General features: G+C 37.2%; 1 protein-coding gene across 2 annotated transcripts; it reads right to left on the reverse strand.

The window, feature by feature from the left end:
• kmt5aa (lysine methyltransferase 5Aa) lies at positions 1–9,759 on the reverse strand. Of its 2 annotated transcripts, none has more exons than XM_067574824.1 (7): positions 9,501–9,759; positions 5,817–5,967; positions 3,890–4,199; positions 3,706–3,790; positions 3,147–3,206; positions 2,218–2,408; positions 1–256 (listed from the first exon to the last, which is right to left on the reverse strand). In XM_067574824.1, exons 1-7 carry the CDS (start codon positions 9,507–9,509, stop codon positions 46–48), a joined length of 1,017 nt encoding a protein of 338 aa, XP_067430925.1. In that variant the 5' UTR covers positions 9,510–9,759; the 3' UTR covers positions 1–45. The 2 variants fall into 2 exon arrangements, with proteins under 2 accessions (XP_067430925.1, XP_067430926.1); XM_067574825.1 differs by having other exon boundaries at positions 3,911–4,199; positions 9,501–9,757.
• Between the last annotated feature and the right edge of the window lie 1,276 nt (positions 9,760–11,035).

Consider the following 11,035-nt stretch of genomic DNA (forward strand, 5'->3'; position numbering starts at 1 on the left):
TTTCCCTTTTTTCCTTTTTTTTTTTTTTTTTTTTTCTCTTGAGGATCAGTGTTTGAGCCACGGGTGAGCCGCGATGGAGGCTTTACTGCGGTCGCCGTAGTCGTAGAGCAACTCCTCGCCCTCGTCGATGTCTCGAGAGGCGACGAGGATGAGGTGAGGGACGCCGTTGATGTCGTGGAGTTTGGTTTGGCAGTTTCCATTTTTACTGTGATTGATCAACCTACCCATTCGATCAGTCTCTTTCGTGGCGTCCACGCTGTTAAAAAAAAAAAACAGAGACAAAAACACACCGTTCACATCAGTCTTTATACTAGAAAACGTTTCACACACACATGTACTTCCTCCTGGAACAACGTAGAGAAGGACCTGGAATGATCAGAGCTGGTTACTGTGCTCTTGGTCAATGTGGTTGCTCTTAAATGTTTTGCTGAAATAGTTTTAGAAAATTGTTCCTGTTTATGCATCTTAAACGCACAACATGTAATTTCAGCCGCTAGGGGTCTCAATCAAAACAATAACAAAAGACGGAGTGTGATGACGGTGTGAAGTAGTTGTCTTTGTTGTCAAATAACCAGATTCACCGGGATAGGATTACTCCAGTGTGAATCAGTCGGGATGTTTTTACCCGCAGAGGTCTCCTCCTCTCCAGAACAAACGGACCCGGAGGTTACAGGTAAAAACACTGAATAAAGCTGTTTAACCTAAAAAAATCAGTGTTTCTCCGATGATGTACGGCGACAACCGGACGTCCGGTACGGGCTGTTAGCCGAGCTGCTGCTAACACTTGTTCGGTTTATTTCTCTTATAACTTTAGATCCAGACGTTCGGCCGGTTTCTCCCGGGAGCTGAATTATCCGCAGAGGTCTCCTCCTCTCCAAAAACAAACGTACACGCAGATTAAAATCGTCAAAATACTAATTAATTATTAATTAATTATTATTAATAATTACTAATTATTTCTCCGACGATGTTTGGTGACCACCGGACTTCCTGGAGGGGCTGTTAGCCGAGCTGCTGCTAACTTTTGCCCAGTTTATTTCTCTGATAACTTAAGATACAGACGTCCAATCACTAAAGTCCTTCTTCCGGGTAAAAGATCATCATGAAAATGTGGCTTAAAACTGAATAAAAGTCAATTTATAACAGTTTGTGTGGAACAACCACAACGCCGATGTATTATCTTGTATGTGTGTAAGTTACTCTTTGGTAGACGCCATTGTAGCGGACAAACACAGCGCCGCCGTATGCATCTTGTGTGTGTTTACTCTTTGGTAGAGGTATGACGCCATCGACAGGCGACCAAATGAAACGGTCCGTTACTTTGATTAAATTACAGATTTCTCTGGGTTTGAAAATGGTTGGAAACATTTGGCATAAACAAAATATAAAACATAGGTCTAGTTGTTTTTAGACATTTTAATGTGGAAGAATTACATATTATAGCTTTAACTGGATTTTTTGTGCTCACTCGTCCGTAGTGGTCGACAGTTATATTTGTCTATTTATGTTGTTTGTATTTATTGTTGTATTCATGTTTACGATGCTCTCTTGGTCAGGTCACTCTTGAAAAAGAGATTTTAATCTTAATTAGATTTTTTTTACCAGGTTAAATGAAGGATAAGAGATGATGCTGAGATTAATTTCAACATTTTCCCAGTGAAATCATTGCTTCAAAAAGTCAGAAATGATTGTTATTGTACTGCTCTCCACCAGCTGAAACGTTATAATTCAATTAAATATTATTATTAATATAAATCAAGATTTTTAAGGCTACATCCACACTAGTATGTTTTCGTTTTAAAACGCATAACTTTTGGTAAGTTTACAAATCCCTAAAATGATCGCTGCGTCATAAAATCATGAAAATTGTCAACAAAAAGCCAGAAACAGATAAAACCAACAGGTTTAAACAGAACTTCACAACACTTTTAACTGTCATGTTTAAGCTGTTAGTAGCTTTCGGTAACTAAATGTGAAATTGCTTTAAAAAACTATTTGAAAAGTGTCTTTATCAACAAGTCTGAACTGAACTGATAAAAGTCTCAGGTGCAAAGTTTCAGTCTCTATTTGATTACCAGTAAAGTCTTTTAAGTCCTAAATCTTTGTTTGTATTTCAGTTTTTGGTAAATAATAAAGCTCTCTGTGATTCCAGCTGGAGGATGTTGTCCAGTAATACATGATATTTAAATATAGAGGAGATGCATTTATTTATCGTACCAGTATGTTTTGCAGAGGTACTGGAAGTAGTACATGTAGCAGCCGGTTGCAGGGTTTTGAGCATATTCGGCCTCCCTCTTCTTGGCGTCTGTGATCTGCAGCAGGTCTCCGTGGTACTCCACCACATACTCGCCTTTCTGGAAACACCGAGTGGCAAACACTGCTCTCCCCTTTCCTTCTATATACTGCACCTTTAAAGAAGTACGAGAAGTTGTTGAGAAACATTGGTTAAAAAGGACGGATTCACAGTTTATCAAGTGTGTCTTAAACCAGCAGTCAGGTGTTCATATGAGCAGTGAAAGAGGTTTTCCTCGCTGTAATCATTCCTCCTGTTCATACTGGATATTAAAAGATCCTTCAAATGTGCTTTCAATGTAAGTGATGGAGGACAAAATCCACATTTTATGCAAAAATGCATTTAAAAGTCTCTGTGAAGCTTATATTCAGCTTCAGCAGTCTGAGTTAGTCATATCAAGTGGATATCTGACACATTTACAGTCTTTTTAGCATCAAATTCCCTCTTTGTGTTTCCTCGGACAGTGTTTCCCTGTTGAGCTGTGGTGGAAGTATAGTAACAAAAAGAGGAACTTTGGCACTAAAATATCTACTTGATTTGACTCATTTGGACGTTGAAGCTTCATATTAGCTTCAGATAAACTTTATGAAGGGATCTTCTAATGGTCAGTATGAACAGGAGGAATGATTACAGCAAGAAAAACATGTTTCGATGTTCATTTGGGCTCCTGACTGTTGTTTTAAGACAGATTTGAAGAATTGTGAACTCGTCCTTTAAGCTTTTTTTGACCCAAACCGGGCCAGTCTGCAGGAAGACGTTTCCATGGTAACAATAGCCCGCTTTTGTCGGGTCATGTTGCTTTATAAACACCCAGCAGATATTTTTAGAGATAAAGGCAGAAAACAGAGCGTACCTCCATTCCTTCCTCTATTCCGTTTGTGATGAGGTCGTCTATGGCCTTCTTTTGTTCACACTGAGACAAAACACAACATGAGACGGCGTTACTGAAAAACAGCAGGTCGGATTTCTCTCTCTCACACACACACAGTATATCTGTATACTCATCCCAAACATCTACAGCAGAGTATATAACAACGTAAACAAGCAGCACAAAGAGGATCAGAGAAACAGTTGCTCCAATTATATTTTGAATGGCTAACCAAATCAGCATGACAGGCCTGCAAATAACAATTATTTTCTTGATTCATTATTTGGTCTATAAAATGTCAGAAAATAGTGAAAAATGAGAGTCAGAGTGAAAGGCGATGTCTTCATATGTCTTGTTTTGTCCAAAACCCAAAGATAATCAGTTTATTCATGTTTTACTCAAAGAAAAGCGTTAAATCATCACATTTGAAAAGCTGTAACCTGCTAAAATTTGGCATTTTTGCTTAAAAATGACTCAATAATCAATTAATGGCTGAAACTCAATAATATGATCACAATGAAACGCTGTGTTTTATAAAACTTACCTTTATCTCCGTTTTACTTTTTCTTGAGCTTCGTCTTATTGGAAAGAAGTCGGTAACCTTTTGGTTTTGGAGAGTTTTCCCAAGACTGTTAAAACAAAAAGAAGAATGAAACATTTATGACAAGTTATCAAACTATCATGTTGTTCGATAAGGTTTCAATTTGATAACGTGTAAAAAAAAGCACCAGTAACAGGGCCGTGCGTACAATCTGGGTGTGGATTTCTTGTCTTTGACCCTGTTGCGGACTCGACTCCTCTGCTGGCCGTGCGGAGCTCTTCTGTTGTTGGTCTGGTAAGACGTGTGAGACAAGCTGTTGCCGAGCGGCTGGGGGAGTTCGGCTGGCGAGCGGAGGAAGGTCTGAGAGCGGTGGAGCTGCGGAGGTGACGGCTGTTCATCTGACCAGCAGGGTGAACACTGGATGAAGCTGCTCTCCATCTCTGTGAATTCAGAGTTTGAGTCTTTCGTCGTAGCGCTGATGGTGTTTATTCTCCTGCCTGGAGACAAAGAACATTTTAAAAATAAAGTTTTATGCTTGGTTGGTGTATCGATTAAAGCAAAAGGAGGTGGTAGTTAATGCTCAAGTGTTCCCAATATTTTGTCACTTTATTATCTATTTAACAGTATAATAATATAAACTGCATACAACAATGTAGCCTAGACATACTTATCATGCTTTATGTCATTGCAATGAACCATGCAGCTACTGTTTGCTAGCATGCTAAAACTCATATTTTGACTTCAAAAGAAACAGTATTTATGATTCAAGTAATATTCTAACATACGTCTTATTCAAATCACTAATTAAATTTTGATAACAGTTGAGTATTTACCAAAAAATAGGAGTAGAAATATGCAAAAAATGTTATTTTCTGAGTTTTTTTTGCAACTTCTTCTTCTGGGATCAGCAGGCACATGTCACACATTTTCTTCGATATAACTCGATATTGACAAATCTGATTGACTTACAATAAAAAGTGTCATTTATGTAACAAGCAGCTTCATTGGAAGAAACAATAAACAGCAAAAAATTATGATTTTTTTAAAAATTTGACTCAGAAGTTGCAAGTGGGCTTAATAGGGACATTTATGTGAATGGAGTGGACAAAATATTAGGAGCCTCATGCAATATAATGCATCATCACCACCATCCACTACGACCTCAATCGTTAACATAAAGTAGAATCATCACCTTTCTGACAATGTCAACAAAAACTGAAAATGTAGAAGCTTCATTAAAGTAGGATTTATTATGGCAGAGCTGTTGGATTGGATTAGATTACACAGGTTTACTTTAATGAATTGACCTGTGACTGTTTGTTGACTTTGTATTGAAGTTGTTTGAGAAATTTACAATGTAGCACAAAGTCCAGAGGTTGTAATCATGGATGTATAAAGAGAACCGGATACAGCGTCGGAGGCGGAGCCCTGTTGTTCATTCCTATCAAAGTTGCTCAGCGGCGCATGAAGCCTTAAAAGTTAAACTTCATGCATTGCTTCTGCATCTGTGCGGCCCATAGAGCAAACACACTAGTGACTTTCACCGGCCAAGTCTGCTACTTCCTGTTTAGCTCTCCAGCTAACGTGAACGGGGATAAAACGGCTCTTCTAGGCTTGTGAAATGTGATCAGACCGAATGGATCAAATTCTAATAGTGAGACAAGTCATTTAGCGGAGGTTGTGATGCTAAAAAAAGACGTCTCTTTCACAATGTAAGTCTGTGGGAAAAAGTCTTTTTGGGCCAGCGTGCATCACGTGACGTTGTAATTACTCAGTTTGGCTGCTGTCGTTCATCCTGTATCCAGTTCTCTTTATACATCCATGGTTGTGATTTGTAGCACAACAAGCTAGCAAAGCTGTAAACTAAACCGCGTTCCTGCACATGCTCAGTAGCATCTGCCTTACACAGAACTACTCTCGTGGGACTAAACATGTGATCGCTGTCTTTGGAGCTGTTTCTAAACAAACTCTCATGAGATTTGTTGACAATAAGAAACATATCATTTCAAATTTGCACTACATTTGGATGGAAATGTTGCTAATGATGTGTTTGCTCTCCTGTGGAGCGTTTACACACTACAACCTCTCTGTAGAGCAGCAGGACAGACACTCACCTTCTCCCTGCCTCTGAGCGTCATTCAACTGGGAGAACACTGGAGAGCACCGGTCCTCCTGTGTCAGTTTGATCGTCTGTTCATCGTGAACTGGTGATATGGACTTGGTGCAGCTTAAGACAGTGACTGAATGGCTGTTGCATACAATTTCCTGTGAATGCAGAGGAAAATAAAACTTTTTTAAGTCAAGTACTGAAGCCATGGTTGCTAGTAGAGCCTCAATTCTTCATAGAATAAAGTCAGAGCAACAGAACACGGTGACACAAGACACAGTTAACACAGTGACGAGTTCAAGCTTTCAAAAACTCTAAAGAAAAATATAATTTAAACAAATTAAGAAAGAAAAAATGAGGAACCTCGGCAGCCCTTCACAAGACACCACTCTAAACAAACTGATAAAAACTGAGACTCACATCTTTTTAAATATATATATATATATATTTTGTTTGTTTGTTTGTTTGTTTTTTTAATGAGTGGGTCCCCATTCTGTGTGCATGCAGTTGTACTGGTAACGCTTCAAGACGCGCAGCAAAGCACCAACAAAGGCAGGGAAGAAGAAGAAGGATAATAGCTAGTAATCGTGGATGTGGACGATACAGGTTTCAAAATGTTAAAAAGTTATTTCTTTATGGAGGAAGGAAATGTATTTAATGCTTCTGTTGGACCTAAAGGATACACTCACCAAGTCTCAAGTAACACTGAATGTAAACATAACTTGTTTGGGCTGCAATTAATTTGTCAATTATTGTTTTTTTGATTAATGGATCGGGACCATGAACTGTGAAAATTCACAACTGCTTACAGCCTGCAGTAAAGCCTTCGATTTATTAGTTTCTAAAACAAACATATTCAATTTACTGTCATATTTGATGAAGAAAAACTGCAAATCCTCATGAGAACGTTTGACCTTTTTAATGGAAAAAAACCCACTAAAAACGATTAATCAATTAATAAAATTAGAGCCCGATCGATATATCAGTCAGCCGATATCGGACTATCACAGATATATCAGTATCAGCATTTATATTGCCCAATATGTGCTGATATATATATATATATATATATATATATATATATATATATATATATTTTTTTTTTTTTAAGTTCTATAGGCAGCGTTTTCTAAATATTTCATCCTTTTTCTTAATTCAAGTTTAATACATACGTACATTTTTTTCTATTGTATGTGTTTGTTTTATTTATAATTATTAAATTCCCAGTGAAGTTTACTGTTTCAGTGCACTGATGTCATTTTATACAATTAAGTTTACTGTTAAACTGTAAGATATCATATCTCCATTACACATCTTATCACAAGTGTTTGATTGATTGACCACATTTGAGGGTCAAATGACACACAAAAAATGTGTGTTTATGTATATATTCTGTAGATTATTGACCAATATATTGATATAGCTTTTTACCCCCTAATTTCAGTATCGGCTCCAAAACTCCAGTATCAGTCGGGCCTTAAATACAATAATGATACAATAATATCATATACAGAGATTTCTACTTCAGCTTCTGCTTGTTTTTGGATTCCTTCCAGTTTTTCATGCGTATTAATAAAGTCACAGTCGACCTGGATCCTGGTTCGTATGTGACAACGTGTGAAGTGATGTTAGTAAAAGCATTTATTGATCAATCTGTACTGAGCAACCAACATCCCAAAGATGTGTTACACAAACATATTCAAACTGCTGCTTGTGTCATGATGTTTTATAAATCACTGAATCCCTTTATGTCTGACGTTTATGTAAAACATTGAGTTTTATTACTGTGATGTTCGGTATTCAAACGTTCATGACGTGAACTCCTCCTTTGATCACAGACTTTAAAGTGATGAAGGAGGATTGTTTCTGGCGTCTTCTTCATCAGCTACGTTCGCTTTGATGTCTTCAGATGGAGCTTTAAATTTAGAAATGTAAAATTAAATCTAACATATCTAATCAAAATAACCTTAAATGCCTGACTGTTTTTAGCTTCAGGCTTTCAGATTTTTTTCGCTGGTCTTTGCTGTTGAGTCTAGTTTAAAGGATCATTGCATATCACGCTGAACAAGATCGGTCTGATGAAATCTTGGTCACATATTCGTTTTGAGGCAGATGAATCAACGTCTGGTGGATCGAGTCGCTAATGATGTAAAAAGAAGAAGACATATAGATAAGAGTGGAGACATGAACAAGTCATTCATTTTTGCTTGAATATTGACTGAAATTATTAAATTATCAAAGTAGTTGCAATTTTCTTTTCATGAATCGACTTATTGCTGCAGCTCTACTTCAGTTTGCTTGTTTGCAGTCAAAAACCTCAAGATATTCAATTTATTGTCATATATGACAAAGAAAAACAGCAAATAGTCACATCTGAGACACTGAAATCAAAGAATGTTTGGCATCCTTGCTTGAATAATGACTCAAAACGATTAATCGATTATCTGAGTGGTTGACAATTCATTTTCTGTCGATTGATTAACGGTTGCAGGTCTACTTCAATAAGCTTATTTTGTCTGTCTAACAGTCAAAAACCTCAAAATATTCAATTTACTGTCATATATAAGACGAAGAAAAACTGAAAAATAGCAAATAGTCACATCTGAGAGGCTGAAACCAGAGATTATTTGAATTATGAATCAAAACAATTAATCAATCAATAAAAAGAGAGATTTCCTCTGATACTTGAACTTCCCTGAATAAATAAAGGTTGTTTCTTTTTTGTTTGTTTTGTTTTTTATTCACGCTGAAGCCAAGAAGACCAAGAAGCAAGAACTTTTGGCATTTTTGCTTGAATCACAAATCAAAATGATGAATCGATTATCTAAACTGTTGAGGATTAATTTCCTATCAATCGATTAATTTTTTCAGCTCTACTTTAATTTAGTTGTTTTATCTAACAATCCAAACAAACAGAAAACAGGCACATTTGAGAGGCTAGCACCAAAGAATGATTGGCATTTATACTTGAACAATGACTGAAATTATGAATCGATTATATGAAGATTAATTTTCTTTCAATGAATCGACTAATCATAGAAAACAGACCCTGCAAACTCTGTGGGCCTTTGCTCATTACGGGCCAGTTATCCTGCTTTATGAACAGAAACACATCGATAAAAGTATCCAGAATAACACATTCATTTCATAACTGATCAAATGTATCGATCACAGCTCTGATGCCAGTCATCACTGGTGTGGGTGGGGCTGTGGGGAGGAGACCATGCTGGCTTCACACCCACATCAGCTCAGTCCCTTTAACAACCACAGGCGAACCACACACACACAGGCCCATTGGCTCAATATCCACTCAGCGTGATTCAAAAAATACACTTAAACAAATGCTTTTAAACGTTAAAACCCTGCCAGGACAAATCTATCCATATGTTGACCCCGTTTAATGTCAGAAAATAGAGTTACGTCTTTATCTGGCAGCACATGCAGCATTCATTACTAGCTAATGTTAGCTAAGCACTCTTAAACATGGAGGCTCTCATTTAAAGCTACTGTTAAGTAAACTACAATCAAAAATTAAAGTAAACTTAAATATTAATATTTCTGACACACCCTGACATACAGAAGCGCCTTGGTTTGTTTCTAAAAGGGAGTAATGATCCACTTTAAGCTAGCTTTCGCTACTTAACCCCTATGTTTGGCACGGTGGTGGTGATGCCCTGACAGGCAAACTTACCCCGTTCATGTCCGACTTGTTTTCGTGGCTCCTCGCTCTCGTTTCGGGGATAAAAAAAATGTAAATGAAGTCTCCAGCCAGTGCAGAGATAAAAAAAAAACCCGCCCTGCCGTCCCGACACGGAGGCTCCTTCCACTGTGGTTGTGAGCCCGTCTGTTGTGTTTTTAAAGTGCCTGCAGCTCAACCGATGCAGCGTCCACAGCTCCGCTCCGCCATTTTTCAACATGTAAATGAAAGAGACGCGAAGCAATGTCGCCTCCTGCAGGCCGACAGCGGTACTGTGCGTTTTAAAGGACAGGTTCACAGTCTTATATATTATATTTATTTATTTATTTATTTATTTATTTATTTATCTATTTATTTATTTATTTATTTATATTAAAACAACAGTCAGGTGTCCATATGAGCAGTGAAAGAGATTTTCCTCGCTGTAATCATTCCTCCTGTTCATACTGGCTAGATTTGCCTTTAAATGTGCTTTCAGTGTAAGTGATGGAGGCCCCAAAACCCACAAATCTGTGCAAAAATGCATTTAAAAGTTGATGTGAAGCTTATATGAGGCTTCAGCAGTCTGAGTTAGTCATATGCAGTGGATATCTGCCACATTTACAGTCTTTTTAGCATCAGATTCCCTCTTTGTGTTTCCCTATAATCAATATTTGACAAAGATAATTATAAGTTTTTTCTGTGTCACATGACTGTAAACTGAATATCTTTGGATGTTTGACTGTTCAGACAAAACAGGACATTTGAGGAGGTTGCCTTGAGCTTTAAGAAACTATAACAGGCTTTTTTAAAAATCTATTTTCTGACATTTTATAGACAAAACAATTAATCAAGAAAATAATCAATCCTGCTTAATATCTGTTTTTGTTGTTTTATTTTTGCCTCTGTAGCACCTGCAACTAATGATTGTTTTCATTATTAATTAACCTGCCGATTATTTTCTCATTTAATTATTTAGTCGTTTAGTCTATGAAATAAATAGAAGTTAAAAAAATGGAAAAATGGCCACAGTGATGTCTTCAGCTTGCTAATTTTGTCTAAAATGTTAAGATATTCAATTTACTGTCATATATGAACTAAAAAACCAGCAAATTGTCAGTCATTTAATAATTAATTGACTACCAAAAAAGTTGGCGATTAATTTTCTGTTGACTGACTCATTGATTAATCGACTAATCGTTGCGGCTCTGATTAAAATCTGGTTAGGACTTCTCTCTTTTCTTTCCAAACTGACCAGGAGGAGAGTCCTGGAGGACAAAATGACTCTGAGCAATTTGAGCTCCCAGTGTTCAGTAGAAAATGATGCTCCGGTAACATTTTACAGGTTTAAATATAAAACATCCAGCTTAAATATACTCCGTCAATCTCTCTCTCTCACACACACACACACATAGACACAGAGTCACTTTTGTGTAACCGACTTTCAGCTTAACACCAGGTTCTTGGCTGACAAGGGAGACACGGTGCATATAGCAACTGCTGCTTTGTTACTTCACATGACTCACATGACTTCTAAGCTAATATTGACC

Source organism: Thunnus thynnus, chromosome 19, assembly GCF_963924715.1.
Source record: "Thunnus thynnus chromosome 19, fThuThy2.1, whole genome shotgun sequence".
Lineage (NCBI taxonomy): Eukaryota > Metazoa > Chordata > Actinopteri > Scombriformes > Scombridae > Thunnus > Thunnus thynnus.